General features: G+C 41.7%; 1 protein-coding gene across 19 annotated transcripts in view; it reads left to right on the forward strand.

Moving 5' to 3' along the window:
- Positions 1-26854, forward strand: part of MAGI2 (membrane associated guanylate kinase, WW and PDZ domain containing 2) — a 1141222-nt gene that overhangs the window by 1090917 nt on the left and 23451 nt on the right. For 16 of the 19 annotated variants that reach the window (XM_075926590.1, XM_075926502.1, XM_075926517.1 and 13 more), the window contains one exon: positions 16724-16862. In XM_075926590.1, coding sequence (XP_075782705.1) covers positions 16724-16862 — 139 coding nt within the window. Of the gene's footprint in view, positions 1-16723; positions 16863-21775; positions 21865-26854 lie in introns of all 19 variants that reach the window. The other 3 variants (XM_075926597.1, XM_075926601.1, XM_075926608.1) reach the window with 1 other exon arrangement.

The raw sequence follows: 26854 nt of genomic DNA on the forward strand, positions 1-26854 counted from the left end.
CCAATTCTGAGGTTACTAATCCTCCCTGAGGCTGTGTCTAGACTACAAAGTTCTATTAGGAAAAGATGCACAAATTGCGAACTGCAATTTGCGTATCTTTTTCCACTTTTCTTCCAAAAGAGGCCTTTCCGACAATTAGTCAGTCTACACTGGCCAAACGTTGGGGGGGGGAGGGGAGGAGCCTCTTTCAGAACATCCCTTCTTCCTTATAGAATGAGGTTTATAGGGATGCTGAAAAAATGTGTCTGCTTTTCCAAAAAATTTTTGGAAAAGCAGACACATTCCTTGGATGTGGCGGAGCTTTTCTGGGATCCCTCCATTATCCTGGAAAAACTCTGCAGTCTAGTTGTACCCCAATAGCTGTACTACAATATTGAATTCTCTGCATGATGAAGAGGACAAGAAGACTAACCGGCAGCTTTCTCCTCTGTCTGCCAATCCTGCCAAAGTCAGTCCCAGCCTCTGCCCCTGCAGGAAGCGGGCTCTATGCTTGTAGTGGGGAAAGGCAAGGGCCATATGAGATGGAGATGGATACTGTCCACTATCATCCCCCTGCAGACATGCAGGGATTTTCTGTTACAAAATATTGCTAATATTTCAAGCAAGCTATCCCTTCATATTCAGAATAATCTTTACTTTAGATGTGATGTTTCTTGAACAGCTGCTGGGGAAACTAATGGGAGCTGGGCTGTAATGAGCAAGGTAGAGGCAAGTAAATTGTGTTGTCATCAGCAAGTGTAGCAAACCGAATAGTACATCTCCACACTATTCAGCAGAAAAAGCACATAAACAGAAACTAGGACCAAATCTTCGCATGGTGAACCTCCAGGAACTTCCTCTCCCCTATGCAGATTATTTCCTGGGTAATGGACAATTTGGCCCTGTATCTCTGAAATCAAGGGAAGGAAAAGAGGGGTGTGAAACGGAAAAACATAGTCAAAGAAGAGGGCTTGCAAAGCATGAAAAGTGCAACAGGCTGCAAGACCTGTAGTGCGGGAGTCAGTGCAGCAAACACATAAGAAAAGAAATCAGAATGGAGATGGTGGAAAAGCACTTCAGAGGTCAGGAGGATGTGAAAATGCTACATAGGTGAAAGCAGTGGCTAGGTCAATTGATTCCACAGCAATAAATGAGAAAGACGAGTGCACAAGGCTGATGGAACTGAAAGCCTTAAAGATGAGAGGTGAGAGTCACTTATGAAAGATACACTAAGAACACAGAGGAGATGAAACAATTTAAAGTGCTGTCTGGAAGAGGAGAAAAATAATTTTAACTGAATTCTCAACAAGTAGCAAGATATCAAAGGCTCTTTTGTGTATAAAGTATCATTCACCTTCATGAACCTAAAATACTTTGTTCCCACTCCTGCACCAATCTATATACCTTTGCAGCACTCAGCACTTTACAAGACAGAGAAGCATAGAGCTGGTCAGACATTGGTGTTTATTACCCAACAAAAAATTGTGACTTTTGGGCTAAAAAAGTCTAAAACCGAAAACTGAAACTTTCAATTAAAAATTGCTGCTGTGGTACCTTATGCATAAGCACTTGAACTGCAACTCCCATGAGTCACCGTTCATCATTTCTGAGTTGAAATGTTTGTGTTTGGAGTGTTCTGCTTTTTGATGAAAATTCAAAGATCTCTATAGAAAATTGACACCTTTTGCAAAAATATTAATTCTATTGAAAAAACAGTTTCAACAGAAAATTTTCAATCAGTCCTTATAGAAGACACTCTCTTTGCTTTGCATTTGCCTGCTGTTGTTGTTTGTAACAGCTGCTGTATTTGCATAGACATACGTTGAATTACCTGTGACAAAGTCTAGAAAAAACAATACATTTACTCCAGGTTTACAGCAATGTAACTGAAAACAGAATATGATTGTCATGTATCTTACCTATTGCCTTGTAAATCATTCTGACATAAGTATGAAAGATATTATAGAAAACCAAATTTGAAATACAGGTTGGATCTCCCTGATCCAGCACCCTCAGAACCTGAGTGGTCCCAAATGAGGGAATTTCCTGGACCAGGGAAGGTCCCCTGCTACCGGCCCCTCAGCTTGCTGCCCCTCCTCTCCACTGGCTCCTTTGGCCCTACTGCTAGCCAGGCAACATAGCTTCCCTAGCCCCACTGCCGGAGCTGCTTCCCCAGCCGCAGTGCCAGCATGGCAGCATGAAGCCTTGGCCCCGCTGCCATGGCACCAGCCCCACTGCTACGTGGCATGAGGTCCTGACTCAGCTGTCCTGGTACAAGCCAGCTTGTGCTGACCAGCATGCAGCCCCAGTCGGGCTGCCGACCTGCTGTGGCCCAAAATGGGTTGCCACAGCCCTGGCTCCACTGCCACAGCCACTGCCACTGCCACAGCCCCTGATGGGTTTTCCCTGCTGGGCTGCCATGGCCCAGCCTTACTGCCAGCCAGGCTGCGTGACTCTGCACACGCTGCCAGGCAAGTACGCAGTCCCGATTGGGCTGCCAGGGAACAGCCCCACTACTGGACCAGCACACATGAGCTGCCCGGGCTGCCCCTGCCCCGCTGCTATGGCCCCGCTACCACCACCGGTCTGCTAAGGTCCTGACCCTGCTACCACCAGTCTTGCTACATGTGGCTCTCAGCTATTGGCCCTCCTGCTCCAGGGCTCTCTCACTCAGGAATATCCAAGATCCTGCCATACCAGATATGTTGCCAGACAAGAGAGTCCTAGTTTTGAGAGGTGCAACTTGTAGCACATAAGAACATAGTAATGGCCATACTGGGTCAGACCAAAGGTCCATCCAGCCCAGTATCCTGTCTGCCAACAGTGGCCAATGCGAGGTGACCCAGAGGGAGTGACCCAAACAGATAATGATCAAGTGATCTCTCTCCTGCCATCCATCTCCACCCTCTGACAAACAGAGGCTAGGGACTCCGTTCCTTACCCATCCTGGCTAATAGCCATTAATGAACTCATTTCCCCCAAATACACATTTTTCATAATTCTAACCCCTATTTTACTGAATGTCTGGATTTGCGTTTGGGTTACTTAAATCTGCAGTTTCATGGAAGTGCCTTAGTCTTTGTGTAACGCTTCTTCCTGGTGGAGCCAGCAGCAGCCAGGACCAGGTTCAATATCTAGGGGTTCCTCTCCATCCATCCAACACAGAACTGGCTCAAGCCCCCACCCAGTAACCTGGGAAATTCACACAATACCATGGGTGCCTCTGAGAGGCAATGCTTCCCCACTTGCAAAGCACAAAGTCTGAGTGTAGAAAAGAAACCTTTAATAAAAGGGGAGAGAAGTAACATGTATTAATTTTGGGAAAACACGACAGAGTTCATACCCAAAACCATGAGTAAATGTCCCAGCTCAAGTAGGTTGGACAATGTTCTTTTCCTTTCAGGTTCTTAAGTCCAGCAATGTAAATGTCCCCTTCACATGCCCACCCCATTTCTGTACCCTACTCACAGTTCCTGCCCTTAGTCAGGGTAGACCCTGAATTAAAAGGAGCATCCGCAGAGTTCACCTCCCATCCTGAGTGGGGATGGAGAAAAGGAGGCATCATACTTACTCCACTGGTAACTCACCAGCCACTAGCTTGCTGCTCTCTGCCACCGCCTTGTTGGCCATTCGTCTGACTTCACTGCCACCATTCTGTTGGCCGCTCATTACACCTCTCCATTGCCATACTGCTGGCTGCTCATCATGTGGCCGTTTCTCTGCTAGCCACTCGTCACACTGCTGGCTTGTGGTGGTTTTGGCTCTGGGCCAAACCTAGTGGTTTCAGTTCTCAGTGATTTCAGCTGTCAGTTATATCAGCTCTTGGCCCAAAGCACAAGCCAGCCACAAGCAATTGGAGTAAATTTAAAATAATAAAAAAGACTCCTAATGGAGTCTGTTCTAGTTCTATCATTAGAACAGGGGGAGAGAAACAGACTGAACCAGTCTTACAGCTCATGTCTGAAGGGCAGATAGCCTGTTGATTCAGAGTCCTTCCCTTGCCCACTTCACAGAGCTTTGACAATAGAGCCCTTGTTCATCCAAGATTCTTTACTCTGACAGTCTCTCTCCTTTGAACTAAGTTAAACACAGTCTGACTTTCTGCATTCCCACAATAACAGCAAGCATGGGTGATCATATCTCACAATTTGTGACCCCTCAACAGCCAAATTGGTTAGAATGGGCAAAACATGATTGTAACAGTCGAATATCTAGCAGGCCTAAGCGAACTGAGTGAACTGTACTTACAGCTCATTCTTTAAACTGAGAATGATTCCCTCCTTTGTGTCAGGTTAAGCAGACCTGTAGTAAGTTCCCCCAGTAATTACATACATTACAATTAGTATTAACACAATTTGGGTGTGTCTAGACTACATGCCTCCTTCGACGGAGGCATGTAGATTAGCCAGATCGGAAGAGGGAAATGAAGCCGCGATTAAAATAATCGCGGCTTCATTTAAATTTAAATGGCTGCCCCGATCTGCCGATCAGCTGTTTGTCGGCAGATCGGGAGAGTCTGGACGCGATGCGCCGACAAAGAAGCCTTTCTTCATCGGCACAGGTAAGCCTCGTGAAACCAGGTTTACCTGTGCCGATGAAGAAAGGCTTCTTTGTCGGCGCATCGCGTCCAGACTCTCCCGATCTGCCGACAAACAGCTGATCGGCAGATCGGGGCAGCCATTTAAATTTAAATGAAGCCGCGATTATTTTAATCGCGGCTTCATTTCCCTCTTCCGATCTGGCTAATCTACATGCCTCCGTCGAAGGAGGCATGTAGTCTAGACACACCCTTTGTGACCCAGCACCAGCCAAGATTATTACAATGAACAAAACACCATTGTAACAGCCAAATATCTAACACATCTAAGAAAAGCAGGGGCAAGCTGTATTTACATTAAACACACCCAGGATTTCTTTCCCATTCGAGCTGGCTGTAATGGAAACATTGATTCAGACTCTGCTTACATTTGTTATGGCAAGAATGTTCCTTGTGCACAGAAATAGACAACATGACCTTATGCAGGGTTTTCAAACTCTGGGTCATGGCTTCTAATGGTAAGCCACTAGCTGGCCATGAGATGCTTTGTTTACCAGATTGTCCACAGGCATGGTCACTCGCATCTCCCGGGGACTTTGGTACACCACTCTCAGTTAATGGGAGCTGCAGGAAGTGGTGCAGGCTGAGAGGAAACCTTCTATTCACGATATTGTCACAAGCATGCTCGGAAAAGTCCCTTTACCATTCAGTTTCCCCATCTGTAAAATGGGGATAATACTTTCCTGCTTTGTATAGTATTTGGAGATGCTATGTAAGAGCTACTTATTTGTTTCTATCTGTGTCTGTTTTTTTAATTCTGTATTACACTGTACTACTTGGGTTATATTATACCTTGATGTACATCTTCCACGTCACTTTATAAATTATCCACATAAAAAACAGCTTTTAATGATTTTCAGAAGCATCGTGACAAGAAAAAACATTTCTATATTCTTTAGTTGCTACCATTAGCTAGTGATTTGCAATCCACCCTAGTGGTATAGACCAACATTTAGTTGCCCTTTCCCTCTGAATTGTCATCCCCCGAGGGACCCTTTCATTCAAATGCTACTTCATCTTTCACAAGTCGGCATTACTTGTAGCGAGATTGGGTTGTGATTGATCAGAATTCTGGGAATTAAGTTTGGATATTCATATGTATTAGCAGCATGCCAGCCAAGAGCATAGTGAGCCAGCATGGTATTTTAGGGCAAATGGCAACACCCAAGAAACTTTGTTTTAACATACAAACAAAAAAATGACCAACTGTATTGTGAATGTTCTACAAAGAAATGTGAAATGAGTTTCTCTAGGATAATAAATATATTTCAGCAGTTTGAAGGCCTAATAAATCATGACAGAATTAACCAACAGTGAGCCATTCAACAGCATCATTCTTAAAAGCTAAATACATTTTATAGAGCTCATTTGTAGAAAAGTAAGGAGAAAAAATACTTCTTTCACAAATATGATTAACTTCATTCTCTCAAAAACTTGTTGAGCTTGACTTATTACAAACATTTTTATAATCCTATGGCTAATACAAAATCCTTGTAGTCGGATAATTAAAAGAATGTTGAGTCAATAATACCTGCTTAATATGGGTTAATGTACAATTTTACAAATAAAATGTCAGGTAGTGTCATGGGGTGTGACTCTCTGCCACGATGCCTCCTGCTGGTTACACTGAGAATTAGCTCTTGTTCGCTAATGACACCTCTGGCTGGTGTCTCCCCCATCACTCTGTTCTGTCCACAGTCAGACTCTGGACCCAAGTCGCTCCAGGACCATGGTGTCCTCATCAGGACACTGCTCTCTGGCAGTGTCCACTACTGTTGTCTCTCGTCCCCCTTCCAGGGGTTTATCAGCAGTCCAGTGTCTCTGCTGTCATGGTGACTGACTGTGACCTCCAAGTCTAGCCCCTCACTTCAGGGGTAAGCTGTAGTCCTACTAGGCCTCAAAACAATGGTGGCTAGATGTTGTGCAAGAGAGAAGGGGGAGACCCAGGACCACCCACTACTCTGGGTCCCAATCCAGGGATCCCCTGGCATCAGCCTTGTCCTGCCCTCCTTTGCTCCTCTCCAATGCCTTCTATTCCCTGGGCCACTTTCCCGGTGACTGTAGTGGCAAGAGCAGCAGCCTGGCAGGTCTCAGGCAAGAGCTTCCCTTGCTGGCCCTCCTGAGCCTGCCCAGCACTGCTCTAGCAAAGGAGCCGATCTGGGAACTGGTTCTGCATCTTCTCTAGTCAGGACCTAACTGACGCTTTCTGCTGGGCAGCTCCCTCTATTCAGGGCTCCTCCAGCAGGCTACATCCTGATTGTTTCTTTAAAAGAACCTAATTGGCCAAGGCTCTGTGCAGGCTCCCTCCAGCCTGCATTCACCTCTTCCAGTCAATGCAGGGCAATTGCCCCACCACAGGTAGATATTGTACTTAAATCTGAATTTTCTAGAAGAACTATAAAGATGTCCTGCTCTATGATAACAAGGAGTTCTGTGACACCTTAAAGAGTGTCAGATTTATTAGGGCATACACTTTTTCAGGTAAAGCCCATTTCCTCAGATGGATTGGAGTGGAAGTTACAGAAGCAAGAGTAGCAATAAGGAAACAGTTGCTTGTGTTAATGAAGCTAATCAAGTCAGGGTGCAAGTGGCCATTCACAGCATTTGGTCTGGAGATGTGAATATTCAGAGAGGGGGAAATGTCTTTGCACTCCAATTCACCTGATGAAGTGGTTTTTTTATCCATAAAACCTTATGTCCTAATAAATCTATTGGGGTATGGCTACACTTGCACCCTCTTTCGAGAGAGGGATGCAAATGAAGACATTCAAAATTGCAAATGAAGCCGGGATTTAAATATCCCGTGCTCCATTTGCATATTCATGTTATAGCGCTATTTCGAAATAACAGACGCTGTTAAGATGTGGTTATTTCAAGAGAAAACCCTTCTCTCAAAATAACCCTTCTTCCTCATACAATGAGATTTACCAATTATTTCGAGAGATAACCATGTCTTAACAGCGCTGTTATTTCGAAATAGCACCATCGAAAGAGGATGCAAGTGTAGACATACCCATAGTCTCTAAGGTGCCCCAGGATTCCTAGTTGTTTTTGCAGATACAGACTAACATGGCTACCTCTATGAGGCTGCTCTATTATGTGAATTAGCATAAAGTTTAGGAAATTATGCATAACATGAAGAGTGTTTTTAAAAATAGTGCTCAGGAAAGATTCTATATAGTAGGCCTGATGACAGAAGTTCTCCACCCTAGAACCGGTACAGCATGGGCAACATCTCTGTAAAATCTCTCACACTGTCTCAACTCTGAGTTTGAGGGTAGCCTATAGGAGTGACTAAAGGATACTGTCTCGTACGCATTCATGGTGTGTCTAGACTAAATTTCTCTGTCGACAGAGAGATGTAGATTAGGCACATCGAAATTGCTAATGACACTGGGATTTAAATATCCACACCTCATTAGCATAAACATGGCCACCGCTTTTTTTTAAACAGAGTTTTTTCGAAAAAAACTGCAGTCTAGATGCGGATCTGTCGGAAATAAAGCCTTGTTCGACAGATCCTGTAAACCTCATTTTTTGAGGCATACAGGATCTGTCGAAAAAGGCTTTATTTTTGACAGATCCGCATCTAGACTTCCGTTTTTTGGGGGGGATTATTGAAAAAACTCCATTTCAAAAAAAAGTGGCAGCCATGTTTATGCTAATGGGGTGCAGGATATTTAAATCCCGGCTTCATTAGCAATTTCGACATGCTTGATTTGCATCCCTCTGTCAACAGAGGGATGCAGTCTAGACGTAGCCTCAGGCCTTTTTCGGAAAAGGGATGCAAATTAGACGAATAGCAATTGCTAAGGAAGTGGGGATTTAAATCTCGCTCTTCATTAGCATAAAAATAGCTGCCACTTTTTTTCCGCACGGAGCTTTGCCGGAAAAAAGCAGCAGTCTAGACACGGATCTTTCGGAAAATAAAACCTTTTCCAAAAGATCCATTATTTTAAGACGGATAAGGGATCTTTCGGAAGAGGCTTTATTTTCCGAAAGATCCGCGTCTAGACTGGTGCTTTTTTCCGGCAAAGCTGCCTGCGGGAAAAAAAGCGGCAGCCATTTTTATGCTAATGAAGCGGGGGAGATTTAAATCCCCGCTTCATTAGCAATTGCCATACGTCTAATTTGCATCCCTTTTCCAAAAAACGGATGCAATCTAGACGTAGCCTCAGTGTTTGGCACTTTTGTTGGTATAACATACTAGCTTGGGCGGGGGAAACTACTCCTCTGAAAGACATCAGGGACATCAATCTCCCATCTGCATGGAGCAGCTAAATGGGAGAGCTTACAGCGGTGCAACTGAATTAATACAACTGTGCTACTGTGAGGTCTCTGATATAGACATGGCCTAACAGTCTCCGTGGGATTGGATATATGACAGGAAAATTAAAGGCTCTAAGCTCTTGTACATCCTACTAATATCATAGCATTAATATAATTTTAAAAGTGTGTCCATTAAGCACAGTTAGATAATGAACTAGACTTTCAACTTTGAAAGCCAATTTATGCTTAGTTTATGGGCAGGAGTGTCATTTTGTCAGCCAGGTCGGAGGGCACATGTAGACCTTCAATGTACTCTGAGCTGTCCTGCTCTTCTCCCAAGGCTCTTTAGCAGTCTGAGCCCAATTTCCTAACCCCACCACCAACAGCCATGAACATGTTTCAGTCTTCCCAGACATTCTTCCTTCCAGTTTTCAGTGTTTCTTTACAAAACTCTGCTTCTCCCAACAACTGTCCCTCCCCCTCAAACACCTAATTTTTCCTCCAATTTTCACGTCAGCTTTCCTTACCCCAGGCTTGAATTCCCCAAACTTCCTTCCTCCAAGATGTCCCCACTCTAGCTTGTGGTCCTCCAGAGCAACCCTCCCCTGTAAAAGCTGGAGTTGCTGATGGTAGGGGATCATGGCTTCTCTGGGCTCCCTCTTCTCTATGTATATGAACTTATTGGGACCAAGCACAGAACAGCTTCATGCCTGCCCAGGAGGTAGAGCAGTGCCTCGTGCCCACTGTTGCAGCCTTTTCCCTGCCTCGTTCAGTGGCTAATTGTCAGCAGAAGGAAGAGGGATTAGTGCTTCTCAGGGCAACAGCCTCAGACACCCCATTTCCTCTTTCCCTCCCTCCCAACTATCTGCAGAAGGACAGAGATGAGGAGACGTGTTGTCATCCATTCTTCCCAAAAATACAGTCATGCTTACATGTGAAATATTCTGAGTTCAGTCCAGATCAGTGGCCTTACATTATTACTGGGTACATCTGATAACTTCATTCTAATGTTTTTAATGCAACAACAATGGCCTGCTGTGAGCAAGCTTGCCCATCATCTGAATACTCTATGCCTACCTCCAGGCAGTGAAATAAGGGCTTTCTTGTCTACATCTGCTATTTCAGAATAGCTATTCCAGTAAATGCACCAGTGTAGACACTCCCTATACTTTCAGTTTCATGACGTGTATGCAATAATAAATAGTGTAAAAACATGTTTCAGTTGAAAAATATAATGCCCATATAAATGGAAGCTGTTATTTTTCTGAGGATAATTAGTCTCTTTCAAGAGGATTAATTATGAAATGCATTAATAAGGTGGCAGACAGTAATGCCCTCTGCAAAAAATCATCAGGGGATGCTTTTACCATTAGATTTCCCTACTTACCTCAGATTGAAAGCCTGACCATGTAATTACATTCATTTTTGTGCAGCAGGGAAATGCTGCACCTCTTTAATGACACAGATATATTTATTCAAGACTTGCATAGTAGCTGAGGCCAGTTTAAGGTAGGTTGATGTGAGCAGTTTCAAAAGATATAAAAACATTAACATTCTTCTTTGCCACAGAGCAGCTATATCCTGTACATTTTGTCCCTGTGCTGAACATGTTTAAAATTCTGATTGTATGTGCTAGCTGGCTTCCATTAACAAGACAATTATTAATTACTTAGCTATAAACTAAAGATAGTTCAAAAAAGGGTGTAACAAAAGTCACATATTGGAGGCTCTTTATTCTAATGACTTAAGGAAGCTTTACATTTTTATTTCTAATTAACCTATCAATAGTGATGTCACTTAAATGCTCCTTAGGAATATTATCTTCTCATTATTGCCAGAAAACATGCTACCCAATTTCATAGCTCAGTTGTTTTAATGCATGGATGGAGAATATGAAATAACTTGCACTGAAACAGACTTTTTTTAGGGACAACTCCTCCCCTCCCCCCACACACACACATACACACACACATACACTAGTTTCATATGTTCAAGAAATTAATATGCAATGGGAAAACTGAAGAATGTTTATTTTTGTGTTTACATGTCATAGGAATACTAAACAGCAGCAATTTATTCATTAATTTAATCATGTCTGTAGATGAATTAGTGGATTCTGATAGGTATTTATCTCAATTAGGACTGAAAATTCTGCCAGAGCTACATTCTTTGAAAAAAGAAACATCACATTAAATTAATGCTCACACAAGTTTCCAGATTCTTAGCCCTGGAGACTCCATTTCCACAGAATCAGTACAGCAGAGGCAGCAGCCATGCAGGCTTCCCACAGTGACCTGCCAATGGGCTTCAACCTTCAGCTGGTGGGAACCTTTCGAGGGAGGGGGCAATAACTCATTCATGCCTTGTCCTTTTTGTTGAGCCTGCCAAGAAAGTTAGAAATCACTAGTAGAGCCAATTGCGGGGGTGGCTTTTGTGCTGTAGTGATTGCCTGCTGGGAACTGGAATGAGACCGCTAACTCATTTTACATAGGCCATTGAACTGCCATCAGATGGGCAGCTTTCATTACAACTCGGCATGCAGATCCCTTGGAAAGTTGTTGTTAAAGAAAAAAAATATCTTAACAGATTTGAAGCCACAATCTGTGGCTTTATAAGGCCCAAATGTTGGATTCTAAGGGCTACATTCTCCAAACCCTGCATACTACCTATGCTTTTGACAACTGGGTGGGGTGGAGTGCAAGTGCTTTAGTGGCTGCCACATGAAAATTGCACCAACACAACATGTTAATAGTAGATGTTAATTCTCCAGACATTTGAGGTTTTATTCAGATATGCATCCAAAAAGAGGAAGGGGATGTTTATCTAAAACATTTAGGAACTATTCAGATCATTTTATACAGTCCGCACTTAACATAACCATTTTCTTCACAGACCTCTCATGACAAACACAGAAAATAACCCTTCCTCCAGAAGGCCCTGTCTCTCCCATGGTCTAGACCAGTGTTCCCTCTAAGCTGTGGGGCAGCACAGCTTCACAGGTGATTAATCAGCCCCACCCAATCAGTCAGCTCAGTGCACAGAGCTCTGAGCCTCTGACTGGGTAGTGCTGATTATTAACCTGTGAAGCTGTGCTGCCCCACAGCTTAGAGGGAACACTGGTCTCGAGTACTCTGTTGCCATGAGATTCATTCCTCCATGCACATCTGTGGGTAGTTCCTTCCGCTGCTTGTGAGTAGGGTGGGCCCAAACTGAAGCACACCATTTCCCCCAGTCAAATTCTGGGGGCAGACAGTCAGCTGGCTGCCTTCTTACTTACCCAACAAGAGAACAACAGAATCTTTCAGTCCCAGCTACTGTCATTGCACACTAGTATGGTCACATGCTGGGTTGGCAATGCCTAGGCTATGCAAGGCTGCTATATTAAACAGGCCATTCTCACAACATCATTTAATTTTAGGGCAAATAGTGCCATCAATTATAAAAGCACAGGGGCCCAGATCCACAAAGGGACTTAGATTGACTTAAGATTGTAGTGTAGACATGCCCCATGTTAGCTCGACTTTCACCCACCACAGTAACTGCTGCACTAGTTAATGTCCACACTACTCTCCTTCTGTCTGTGGTGTGTGTCTTCACAAGGAGTACTTCTACTGACTAAACAGGGGCAACGTGGGGAGCTGAGAGCCAGGGCTGTTAACTCCACACAGCCACCCACTGGGAGCCCAGCTGCCCCCCAGGACCGGGCTTCTCACCTCAAGCAGGGAGATTCACACCCAGAGTCTTGACAGCTGCAATGCACCCAGTGGGGAACCAAGAGCTTGGAAGGGCAGCCAAACTCCAGCAGGGAGTGAGGAATCCAGGCAGCAGCCCAAACTGGGAGCCTGGGTCATAAGCCAGCTTGCAGCAGAGACTAAGTGGAGCCCTGACATTGACAAGACAACTGAGGATGGAGGATATGCAATATCTACATAGAAACTATGTTGCACTAACTACACTGACAAAGGAGCTTCACTGACAAAAGCATTATGCCTCTGGCGGTTTGGCTGTGAAGATATTATGTTGATGTAGTAGGACTCTTAGGGCTTTCCAGAGGCTGGATGTTCCAGCGGTTGAATTCCTGGGGTTCAGTTTAGTGGGTCTAGTAAAGACCTGCTAAATGGGATGCTAAAGGCTCCTCCATCCACTACACTACTCCTCAGAGTCGCAAAGAGTAAGGGAGGCCAACAGGAGCATTTCTTCCATTGACCTGCTACTGTGGGGCCACCCCAGAAAATCAATGTAAGTTAAGTCGACTCTAGCTATGCAGTTGTTGTAGCTGGAATTGCATATCTCACATTGATTTTCTCCGACAGTGTACATGGCCTTATGTGGGTGGGAGCAAAGCTATACTTTGTACACTGACATAGTTAGGTCAATATAAGCTGCCTTACATCGACCTGTGGACTGCAGATCAGGCCTTTGGCATGACAATGCGGATTATCACAAAGCCTAACCTCTAGGCACTAGTAAAACCATCAGGTATGTTCAGCAGCAACCTACCCAATTAGGCCCCATGGATGAAATAGGCATTCCCTGATTTATGGATCACATCCCAGTGGAAAGGGGTTGTTCTGGAGCTAAGGTCTCGTGCAATAGGCAGTCCTGACAGACTGCTGTGTTTTGCAGAAATACCACATTACAATAATGACCAGATTTCAAACAGCTCTGACCCAGGCCCCTAAGTGAAGTGGCTAGATGTTCAAAGGCATTTTGCCTGCAGTGGTTTCCATTGTTCCCATCAGAGACTGCTGGGCCATGAGTGCTCTTTAAAATCTGGCCACTAGGTGTCCAAATGAGAACTGAGCTCTCTTGTAAACCTGGTCCGAGTGCCTCAACTGAGGTTTGTAGGGGGCCAATCTCCCCTGGAGATGTTAATTAGTGGACCTAGGATTTGGGCCCTTTCAAAACTTCTCTCATGTTTTTTCACATTATTTTGTATTTTAAAAAAGTTTGAAACTCTCTAGTGACTAGATGCCTTCTGCCTATGTCGCAAGAAGTATTTTAATCCATTAAAAAAATAGGAAAGGTTATTTTAATAGCAAGTTAATTTCTTCAGTTTGGCCAATGAGACCAAAACACAGGAACCAGAGGGGTGAGGAGGTGATATTAACTTAACCTTTTTACATATTAAAATGGATTACAACCTCTGACCGCTCAGGAATGCAAAGGAGTTGCTATGAGCTTTACAAAAAGGACTGTAGTCTGACTCATAGTTTTCCTGAATGCCCACTTACAAAGATTTTTAATCAAGCAGCTTTAAAAGCACCTCTTTCATTTGATCTACACTGGCACTTCCTATCTCAGGGTATGTCTACACTACCCCCCTAGTTCGAACTAGGGGGGGTAATGTAGTCATACGGAGTTGCAAATGAAGCCCGGGATTTGAATTTCCCGGGCTTCATTTGCATAAATCCGGCTGGCGCCATTTTTAAATGCCGGCTAGGTCGGACCCCGTGCCGCGTGGCTACACGCGGCATGGACTAGCTAGTTTGGATTAGGCTTCCTAATCCGAACTAGCTGTACACCTTGTTCCACGAGGCGTACAGCTAGTTTGGATAGGAAGCCTAATCCGAACTAGCTGGTCCGTGCCGCGTGTAGTCGCGCGGCACAGGGTCCGACCTAGTCGGCATTTAAAAATGGCGCCGGCCGGATTTATGCAAATGAAGCCCGGGAAATTCAAATCCCGGGCTTCATTTGCAACTCCGTATGACTACATTACCCCCCTAGTTTGAACTAGGGGGGTAGTGTAGACATACCCTCAGTGCTAAGTGCATGACATCATACAATCTTCATAGTCTCCTTCTCTCTATTCTTTCCTACATTATATTTGGTACAGTCATTTTAAAATTAAATACATATGACCAGCAGTCAAGTACCTCCCACTGTGTGAAGGCTCTAAAGGCAGGCAAATAGAGTTCTGAGCCTATTGAGCTACTACAATGCAGTCAAGCTGTCCTCGCACTGATAAATACTATTCTTTAACCTACACAGCTATTTTTCAGAGTGGTTCTTCCTGAGTCTCTGATCTTCAGCAACCGCCTCTTGTTTATATTACCATTGCTACTTCCGATATCATCCCGTATTGCATTTTGGGGTTTGGTTACAGGCAAAATGAATTAGCGCTTTCTTCAGCACAGCTGCAAACTATTAACAAAATGGCTGGTGTCCTACTAATAACATGCTCACCAACCTGTCACTTGGCCACATGGCTCATTAACTATCCGACAAAACCAGGAGGTGGCTGTGTAATTCCAGCACTGAATGACCTGCATAGGAATTGCTTTATATGCATTCTTCCCCTACCAGTTTGTGCCATACTGACCAGATATGGCTGAAAGCAATCTCTCCCCTATTCACCAATGTGATGTACTTCAGGCTATAAAATTCAGAAGAGGTTTGACACTCCCAAGAGTGCCAATGTAGACAAAGCCGAGAGGAATAAGGGATCTTCCGGAAAAGGCTTTATTTTCCGAAAGATCCCGTCTAGACTGGCGCTTTTCTCCAGCAAAGCCCCGAGCCGGAAAAAAGTGGCAGCCATGTTCATGCAAATGCCGCGGGGGATATTTAAAACCCCCGCGGCATTTGCAATTCCGACTTGTCTCATTAGCATCCCTTTTCCGGAAAAGGGTGCCAATGTAGACACAGCCTATGACTTTTGCCAGAAGAGGCAATGCAAATGAAATGCAGATTAGCATTTTCTCATGCTTCATTTGCATAACCTCTTCAGATCCGTTTTTGCGCAAGGGGTTTTTGCGCAAAAACAAGCAGTGTGGACGTTTCCTTTTTGTGCAAAAACCCATTTTGTGCAAGATCTTCATACCTCCTTTTTTGAGACATAAGGCATAACTCTTGATGAGTTCTCCCATTACTGCTAAAGGTATATGGTTAATTTACCACATACAATAGAAAAGGTAATGTATTCAAAACTGCTGTGAAATATATGTCAATTTGCATCCACGCTTCAAGTTTGAGAAGTGACAGATTCCTTTAATAAAACTAGTTATTAAATAACCTATCCTCTTCCATAGAACATACAAACCTGAACAAATTAAGCCCCACAACACCTCTTACGCATCTGATAAGTATATGGCCCTGTTTTATGGAGAAGAAAACAAGGGCACAGAAATAATAATGAACCTGACTGTGAACATTAGTCTAATGGCACATCTGTGGCAGCAGAGCTAGAATTAGAATTCAGTAGTTCCTTGGGCCGACTCTAGCTCTCAGTTCATTAAGCTATACTATCCCATCACTTAGAAAGAGCAGGACAAGTTTTGTTATGAATTCATAATTCAGAATATGATCTCACAAGCACCATAATGTAGCTACTTAACCTATGAAATAATTAGCTTAGAACACTAAACTTTCCAAATTTATTTAATACTAGCACTTTAACTGGTACTGCAAAATAGGATGATGTTCACTTAGTATGATTAGGATATCAACATTGATAGGCCAGTGTCCCTATCCCATGAATTTCAGCAGCCTATGTAACAGCAGCAAAGCCAATACAGTAATGCTTTCAGTAGTAATCAATCCAGCATAGAAGAGATGAAAAAGTTACAATGACTCCAACACTCAGCCAGTTCACAAAATCTTTTATAAAGACGGTCTGACACATGTTTCTACCACCATATATTAGTTTTAACAAAAGATGAATGATATACTGTGGCATATTCAGAGTACATTCTGGGGCTGGGAATGATCTGTTGATAATATCTGTTGATAATCTGTTGATAATATCTTTCAGATAGCTAGGAGCAAATGAACCTTCATGTCATTCATGCAATCTATGATCCACTTAATATGCCTATGTTTTTAAATGCTCATTTTACTGTAGTTTTTGCCTGACTATCTGATATTTTTCTTACCTGACAGGTGGGGGATCAAATAATTGAAATCAATGGGGAAAGTACAAGGGACATGACACATGCCAGAGCAATAGAGCTAATCAAGTCTGGTGGCAGGAGAGTGCGGCTCTTGTTAAAGCGCGGAACAGGCCAGGTCCCGGAATATGGTGGGTTTTCATTTTTTTTTTCCATTAGTGTGTGTGTGTGTATTTAAATTACATGTATTGTATACTAAATATCAGTTACACATTTCAGTCCCAACACTTAAGCACATACTTAAGCACTTTTCTGAATATGGGTAGATTTATGCACAAGCTTAAGTGTTTTCTTATAATGGGGCAGAAAATATGACTACATCAGTTGCAACTATGCCAACCCTGTACCAGCAATGCTTAAAGTATATCTTTTGGCAGGATCACTTTGAACTCATTAGTGGCATCTTTGAGTGTGCTAGGAGTGGCTCATGCATCCTTATAATCTTGGTTCATAAGATGGTCCTTTTTAATACATGTCTATTGGTATTTCTCTGTACATTTGGAGTCATGTGGCTGATCCCACTCCCATCAATTCAATGGCAAAACTCCCACTGATTTCAGTTGTGCACAACTTAACCTATAGTGTTCATTTTGAAATTTATTTCTTTCATTTAGTTACATGGGCAACATAATGAAAGTCAGTTCTGAATAAAGAGACAGCATTTGCTCTTTTGAATATTGTAACACAACCCTGTAATCTTACATTTTGTTTTGTGTGTCTAATTCCTGGGAATTTTTATGTTCCAATTTTTAACAAAAGCTTCTAAAAAGCGTGTCTAATTTCAGGCAATATTGAAATATATTAGTTATCTGACAGATTTCAATGGTGTCTGTTTTGTAAGTTTGTTCTCATGAATATCTTGAAATGTAACCAATATATCAATAGATGTTTAGCCCCAAATCCTGCAAATGTTTACTCATTCTTAAATTTTCCACCATGAAAAATAATATAGGTCTACTCAGATTAGCTAAATTAAGCCTGTGCATAAGTACTTGTAGGATTTGGATCCTTATAGCTCATTTAAACATAATGTTATTTCCCTCTCATCTATAGAAATTCTTCTGACATTATTACCACCAATATTTATATATGGTAAGAACTGTTACATAAAATACAGAAAAAAAGAAAAACTACAGACTTATATAGACCTTCTAATAAAATCCCAGAGCTCTAAGAAAATAAATAAGAAGATAGTCACTAAGTAAAGTTTAGTATTACAATCAGTCAATGGGAACTAGACTTCTATGTACCCAAATTCCTTTTGAAAATGAGATTTAGGCTCTGAAATAGGTTAAGCATTGTCACATTGAGTACAGCATCCCCTAAATGCCTTTAAATATTTGGGGCAAATGTATTAAAATAGTCTCCAAATAAAAAATAATACAGTAAAATCGCTGATAAAAGGAGTAAATCAATTCCCACCACTTAGTAACGAGCTCTGCAAGGGGTGAATTACCTCTGATGATAAAGCTTCTCTGGGTAAAGAAGTAGGGAAGCCCAAAAAAGAAAAATACCATTTATCATTGCTGTTATGTTTTTCCATGGGGACCAACTAGTGTTTGTTTTTAGAAATCCACATAAGAAGGTGTCACCGTGTCCTTGTGATGCTAGACTCATAGCCCTAAAAACTACCATAGAACACAGGAATTCCTGGTATTCCATCTATATCCTGTCTCCAGTCTCTTCTGATTGGAGTTTTACTTTATACAGAGTTACTTGAAAATAGATTAGCATGAACAAGCATCTGAGACGGTTGGCCTTTTTAATTGCTGAATAATTATAAACACTGAAAAATGGTGATTTGCCGAAAATAGAATAATCTGAAATTCACCTGTCAGTATTTCTCTGTCAATGATGTTGCTCCAATAATTAGATTATATTGCCAGTGAATTATAGACTATTTAATTGTTTGTTTTCTTACTTCTAAGCAGTCACTCAGCAGACACTGGGATTTTACATTGCTTTTTACTCTGTATTGTATATTCGAATTCTAGTAATGTAATTGTAATGTAATCACAGCTTTATCCCTCACTATGGCAATAGCTAGCCCTATGGACAGCACAGAGCTCCACTGAACTCAACGGGCGTTGGTGCACCTTCATGTCATTGCAGGATTGGGGTTTACATCACAATTATTTATTGCAGTGTGTTCACTGCAATAGATTTTAATATTTTTTAAAGTTTTTTCTCCTATCTAACCTACATCTTCTTTGCTATAGACTGTGTCTATTACATCTTGTTCTACCTTCAGTGGACATGGATATCAGTTGATAACTGTCCCCCTCAGGCTAGCCCAGAAGCTGCAGGGTTGTTGCATGTTTTTAAACTTTCACTCTACTGAATTCTAACAGTAAGCAAAGCTATATGAAAAAAACTGTAGGATGCAGGACATATAGTCAGTCCAGTTCAGTATTGAGTCTATGGGAGTCTTTCCATTGTCTTCTCTGGAAGATGGATTAGGCCCTGAATGACTTAAAATGGCTGTCCAACCATTTAAAACACAAAATATATAGTTTAAACAATTTATGCCACCTGAAATTTAATTTAAGTTTCTGAGTTCCACGATTATATGTTCTTTGCAAAGTAGGTCAATTTTTCACCTAATCTCCATGCTTAGGATGCATTGTGCAGCATATCCTAGTTACACTTAATCAGGAGTTGGAGTTCGGTGCTTACTTTAAAAAAAGATGTCTTTATTTACAAAAAAAAAAATATTATGTTACTGAAATGTAATACTATCGTATGTTCATTGTCCTGGAAGATTACATTTAAAAATACAGGGTAGAGTAAAGATTAAACTTGTTAAAAAGTTTCTCTTTCAAAATATGTAGCTATATTAAAAGAAAATGGTTTGGGGAGGGGTGCCTGGAGTTGGCAGGGTTTTGTTTGTGATGGGTTGAGAGTGTGGATTTATGTGTTCTTTTAAATACTATGTAAGTATGTAGGAGGTCAGAAAGGTAGACACTTTTTGATAGTCATATAATGTAATTATCACATTTTAAATTAAAAGTTAAATTTATCCTTTATATTTTGTGGTGTCACTCCCATTAATATCAGCTCAAGTCTCCCAGCTACTGCCCCTTCCTCTTCTGGAAACATTAGAGTTAGTATCTGTCCAACATCAGAAGTTCATAGTGAGAAAACTTTACCTTAGTGTCTCACCTAGTAAAGGTATCAGGGCACATTATGGTTATGGTTGGTCAGAGAAGGAATTTTAGTTTATGTTATTTCTTCCCTTGGACCTATTTTTCTCTACAAAGCAGGGCTTTATAAGCAGAGCTAAACCACATCTCTTAGGGTATGTCTACACTTGCACCCTCATTTGAACTGGGGATGCAAATGTAGGCATTCGAAATAGTCAATGAAGCGGGGATTTAAATATCCCGCACTTCATTAGCATGATCTCGCTGGCGCGTTACTCCGATCAACAGCTGTTTCGAAAGTGAAAGTGCACGCCAGGACACATTTGTTCGAACCAAACCCCTTGGTTCGAACTAACATTATTCCTCCAAAAAATGAGGAGTAACGTTAGTTCAAACCAAGGGGTTTGGTTCGAACTAGCATGTCCTGGCGCGCATTTTCACTTTTGAAACAGCTGTTGATCGGAGTAACACGCCGGCAAGATCATGGTAATGAAGCACAGGATATTTAAATCCCCACTTCATTGACTATTTGGAATGCCTACATTTGCATCCCTAGTTCAAACGAGGGTGTAAGTGTAGACATACCCTTAGTGACTTATTTTCTGCTCTTTATTGACACTACAGCCCTACTGATGTGCTGTGTCATTATTTATCTAGAGACCATCTAGTAGCACAGTATTTATATTATCTTTCCAAGGAGATGGCCATCCCTTCCATGTTGTGAGTTAGCTGAATCCTCTCTCTGGTTTCCTTCAGCCACTGATTAGAGATACTGGAGCACAACAGTCTTTTTTCCTTCATGTCTGCAGGCAGTTAGTTGCCTATTTCATCTGCAATTAGCATTATAAACATAATTATACATACAAAGTAATAAATGAAGCATCACTATTTTCAAAGTCAAATATTTTTCTTTCATAGGTCCTATTTCCCCAGCTTTAGCAATACTATTTTTCCAGTTTCCAACACGATTGTATCTCTGGCCAGAACTTCTAACCCCCTTCCTTCTTTCCAGTTACTTATTGCTACCTAGATATCTCATTCCTAGTTGTTAATCATTATGAGAGAAAAGAAAATATTTAGTGAACAAACTACCAGGTCCAATGCATTTCTTAAAGCAACCTTCATTGATACTCTCTATATATAGTTTTTCATGAGTATTTTAATTTACAGGTAGTGTTCAGGGCTTATTACCAGTTGTAATTCATGAATTCACACAAAAATGTTTTTTTCCTGATATGGCTTTAAAAACCGAGTTTGAGGGTTTATGAAAAGTAGGTTGCATTTTTAGACATCTATCCTGCCAAACGTAACATCATAATATGCTTGAAAGTGGGACTTGCGTGCCTCAATCTTTGCAGAATTGGGGCCTTTTCTTATTTAAGGGATGGAGATTTTTGCAATTTAGTTAAAATGTGACGTTTCAGAACACTCAAATACTATGATTAGCAGTGACTCATTTTTCAAGAAGCCTTGAAGATGCTCAGCTGTTTCAGTTTTAGCACAGCCACAGTGACTATCACTGAAAATGACAGAGCTAATACCAATACAGACTTTTCATATGAAGGAATTTGCTTTACGATTTTGAAATTCAATAAAACTCTTCAATTCTATGAGTTACAGCTCCTTTAAAAAGCACCTCAAGATGTCTTCCACAGTACAGCAGAATCTGTTTCGCAAATATATATGTATAGTACCTCAATCTTTTACTAATATGAAGACTTACTGCATGCTTGTTAGTCTTGACTTTACAGAAAATCTTTTTCCTATTGTTTATAAGCTTTTTACTCAGCTGTCCTAAACTTACTAAGCATTCTTTGTTCTAACAATAGTAATATATCTTTATGTCACTGGTTCTGTTAATTCTAATGATTGGTCCTAGGCTGTTCCTCCCCTTCCTTTAGGAATGGTACCTTCCAGTCTCTCCATGTGCATGAAAAGTGACAAGCATGGGTCCCCATATTTCTACTTATTGGGCCACCCTAAAGACACGGTTTGTAAACTCTGCATGTATATTATCATTCTCTAATATTCTTATGTTTCAAACAATTGTTTTAACTGAGACTTTTCCAACTTTTTCTTACACTTCAGTTCGTTCAAAGGCTTCCTACTATTTTGAACTATACTTAATAGCTGAGAACCTAATCAACTAAAAAGAACACCTATCTATTTTAGCCCCTTAAGAATGTATTTTCATTTACTAGATGGGAGCGTAGCCCTGTAACTTCCACTGCTGCTAGTGGGAGAAGCCCGGCTATGTCCCTTTGAGAAGGTATCTTCTTGTATTTGTAACAAAGATTTATGCTATAAAGACAACTTTCCTAAGTTTCCTAACTTTCCTAAAAGTTTTTAGAAGCTTATGCCATGATTTTACCCCATTCTGATGGTACTTGGCTCCCCAAAATGTTGTTAATATGCATATGGAAGTTATACCTTGACCTAAAATAATGATACTGTGCTTTTGTTTGAACATACCGTAGTATACTTTAAAATAATCAGATTCAGATTACACAACTTTGCACTCAATTTCAGGTGGTTTCCCTTCATAAATAAAGTCTTATTACCTGATTTGTTCAAGCTTATAATATATATTCAGAAAGGAAACATTTATTTTTCCTGGTTCGTATTGATGGTGGTCATTAGAGAAAACTCAAAAGTAATCTCTGTTGATGCATTTAATGGTTATGGAAGTCTCTCACATAATAGCTTTGTGCAATGTAATATTTTCATTAGATCTGTGGCCTATAGGCAGAAAAATCCAAAGCACCTAAAGCAAAAAGGTTGCAAACAGAGAGGGAGGTTTCCAAGGGTAACTTACTGCCATTAAGGCCTTTGAAAATCTCCTCCAAATACAAGGCCAAAATTTCAGATCCTCTAACAATGTTCTCACATAATATGCAGTCTCATTAGTGAAGTGTGTGTGCAGTAGTCCATTATTAGGCATCCAGATCAGTTAGTTACCCATCTGATTATCCTTTGCAAATGAGGTTTTCCAGTTTGTGAATCCAAATGTAACTTTGCATATACAGATTGATATACCCATATATTTTGCTGGCACAATATTAGAGGTGGTTTGAAATGATTTTGCTAACAAATTTTACAGTTGTATCCGGTACTTAGATTTGTTTGAACATCTGAGACAGTGCTAAGGTGCTCTGGAAGGGAATTCATTACTTAGTAATGCAGAAATCAGGGTTGTACCATTTTATACAATGTTATCTCACCTCACTTTAGCTCCAGGCTCATTGGCAAACACAGTACAGTTAATCTTTCAAGATACCGAGAGGTAAGATCATGCAGACATAGGGAGCTACAATATGTAGCTATATCAGCTAAATCTAAATTCACAAATAGACAAGTTAGATGACCTTGTCTCCACCATGAACACTATTTCATATACCTATGATTTTGCAGCGTATACACACACAGGCTGTCTCTAGACTGGCAAGTTTTTCCGGAAAATCATCTGCTTTTCCGGAAAAACTTGCCAGCAGTCTACACTGGCCGCTTGAATTTCCGGAAAAGCACTGACGATCTCATGTAAAATCATCGGTGCTTTTCTGGAAAAACTATGCTGCTCCCATTTGGGCAAAAGTCTTTTTCCGAAAGACTTTTGCGCCAAAGGGCCAGTGTAGACAGCATAGTTCTGTTTTCCGCAAAAAAGCCCTGATCGAGAAAAAGGCGATCGGGGATTTTTTGCGGAAAACCGCGTCTAGTGCTTTTGCGGAAAAGCATCCTGCCAATCTAGACGTGCTTTTCCGAAAATGCTTTTAACGGAAAACTTTTCCGTTAAAAGCATTTTCAGAAATTCATGCCAGTGTAGACGTAGCCACAATGTATACGCTTTGTGGCGTTAAGATAACAAACACAGAAAGTTGTTGCCTCCTAAAACAGGTAGATGTTTACATTATCTATCAATGTATGTTAATTTACTTGTACTCAGTGACTCAGCAATGGTTGACTGGCTGCCAATTTTCTAATTATTATTTGGCCTTATTTAGGGTTCCCAATTTTCAAATCCCACAGAACTGATCACTTTAGCCTTGCCCTTTTCCCAAGGTCACACCTTCTACTCTGCCCTTTCTCCAAGGCCCTGCCCCTAGCTCACTACATTCTCCCTTCTCTTAGTGGCTTACTTCCCCAGCCCTCTCACTTTCACTGGTCTGGGACAGGGGGCTGGGGTGTAAGAGGGAATGAGGGCTCCATCTAGGGGGCAGGGCAGGGGACAAGGGGTTCAGGCTGTGGGAGGGGGCTGGAGATTGAGACAGGGAGTTGGGATTCAGGGGGATGGGCTCCATCTAGTGTTATAGGTTCTGGGGTAGGGCCTGGAATGAGGGGTTTAGACTGCAGGAAGGGGTTCCAGGCTGGAAGTTGAAATAGAGAGGTTCAGAGTGTGGTAGGGGACTCTGGGCTGGAGCATTGGCTTGGGGTGCAGGCTCCATCTGGGGATGTAAACTCTCAGGTGAGGCTAGAGATGAGAGGTTTGGAGTGCAGAAGGGGACTCCAGATTTGGGGGGGAGGCTCTAGAATAGGGCAGGGGTTTGGTGCTTGGGGTTTGGGCATGGGGTTACCTCTGATAGCTCCCAGTCATCAGTGCAGTGGGGAGGCTAAGGCAAGCTTCCTGCCTGTCCTAGCACCACGTACAATGCTGTGCCCCAGAAATGGCAAGCAGCAGATTAAGCTGCTAAGGCAGCCAAGACTAACCCACGGCTCATGAGCCACATGCGGCTCTTGCCCTACAAAAGTGCAACTTACGAAGTCGCTCCTGTGCCACCTCCTCCCCCCCCCCCCCCCCCCGCATGGCCCTGCCCCACACCGGCTCCCCTCTTTCAACCATCTGGCAACCCTAGATGTAGCACCAGACCATTCATGGGGAAACCCCACCACTACAGGAACATCACCAGGATCAGGCAGCACAGCCCCAGCCCCACCCAACATGGCCCCCAGTCCTTAGGCCAGCCTGCACTAATCCCCTCTATAAATTCCCCAGGCCAATCTACACAGCCTGTCCCCAGTCCCTCCCACACCCTGGGCAAGCCCTGGGGAGAAGCCAGCAGAAAGTTGTATGTCCACCCCACCCCCTGCACCAGTCTGTGAAGCCCCACTCATTCCCTCCCCCATGATATCAACTGACCATCTTAGAAGCAGAAAGCTTGCTGTGGAAATTAATTAACAAATTACTGCTGCCATGCCACTTATTTTATTTTAATTTAATTAGTATTTCAAGTATTTCTTAAAATCCACCCATCCCTTCTGTATCTTAATTCTCAGCATTTCCGCTTGCACCTTTTATAACAGCCCAATGAATCATTCAATATAATAGCCAGGATAATGGCTTTTTATTTACTTTATTACTTTAAAAAAAATCTTTTCTTATGGAATAGAGTATTTTGGGGCCCATCAAAGATTGCTTGCTTAGTAAAATTGAGCTAAATCACTGACTTGCTTTAACAATGAAATCTAAAGCTCGTAAGAAATGTGAATGAACTTCCTGGACTTTTGTTACTGCTTGTGTAATTGTAAGATCAGCTGCCATGATGCCCTACAAATATTGACAGTCAAGTAAGTCAACGTCGAAGTGATTAAAAACTGCTCCAGTGAATACATGTAATGATAAAGTGTATGCCCATCCATCACAAAGTATTTTGAAACTAAAGAGGGGCTGGCTTGATATGCATTTTCCCCTCGATTTTTCCAGTCCAGCATACATTTTAGAAAGCAGTGGGCATTTGAATATGCAGTACTGAGACACTATCTAGTATCACATCTCAAACAGTAATTTCAGGAAGGTATTCGCTCAAGCGAATCTCATAAATCACACCTCCAGCAACTCTGAATATTCTTCTAACCTGGAGATAAAAGGAACCTGGAGGTTCAGAGTTAGAACATGCCACTGCTCATGCATCTGTGAGGAGGAAGGGAGAGGTGGGAGCCAAATGCTGAAGAAGTATGCAGGAAGAAGGAAACCACAAAGGAGGCAATAAAGGGTTGGTTTGCAGGCATAGGCGGCAGCTATAAGAGGCTCTGCCTCCCCTGGTTTTAGTGCCCACCCACATACCTCATCCTATCCCAGTTCTGAACTGGCAGCTGCAGTTTAATGAATCTTCCTCTTGCCAGACCTATTAGCACAACACTGAAATTGTTCAAGAGCCATTAAAGTGGTAATGAAGCCATCTAATAGGTATTTGTCAACCCCCCACACTGTCAGTTTCTGAATTTACTGACAAAACAGTTCTGTGTTACTGTAATATTTACTCGGAACATGTTGATCTACAGGACCTTAGTTTACAATTTGCTTTAAATATATTTCATTAGTGCACTGATGAAACTTATAAAAATCACATCTCTTAAAAAATGGCTCCATATATTTTTAGACAGTCTGAGTATTCGTCTTTAGCCTTAAGTAATTGGCTCCGCTTTTAAAATAAATCCTTCAAATGACACCCTTATCTAAAATACACATTTTAATTAAATTGCTTTAGTACAAAAACTTGCTTCCTAAGTCTTCCTCACCTTTCTCTCCATCCCTGTAGTTTTCTCCCTTCAAGGGACAACATCTTTTCTTCCAAATAGCTGGACAAAGGAGTTTCCCTTTCTTTACTTCTATTTGATTAACTAGTTTTAAGAGAACATGCCAACAAGATACAAAATCCTTTGTTATGCCTAAAATCTTTGGAAATGTGTTTTTTAGAAGTGGTGACATTTCATAAACATGTCTATTATTGTGGAGATCACACAAAGTAAATCAGTGTTCCCTTTTTCCTAAAAACAATGAACATCGTCATGAACAAACTAAACCTCTGTGACTGATTAATTTTAAATAATGTCTGTTTCAGTGAGTTAAATATGTAATAATCTGGAATGATTACTTTTTGAAGGTTTAAGAGTACATTAAAAATATAAAATCAGCTTACAAATACTGATTAAGAAAATGTAAAACACAGAAGAGTTGCATCATGTATTGCATAATATTTAATGTATTT

The sequence above is a fragment of the Pelodiscus sinensis genome, chromosome 1, assembly GCF_049634645.1.
Source record: "Pelodiscus sinensis isolate JC-2024 chromosome 1, ASM4963464v1, whole genome shotgun sequence".
Taxonomy (NCBI): domain Eukaryota; kingdom Metazoa; phylum Chordata; order Testudines; family Trionychidae; genus Pelodiscus; species Pelodiscus sinensis.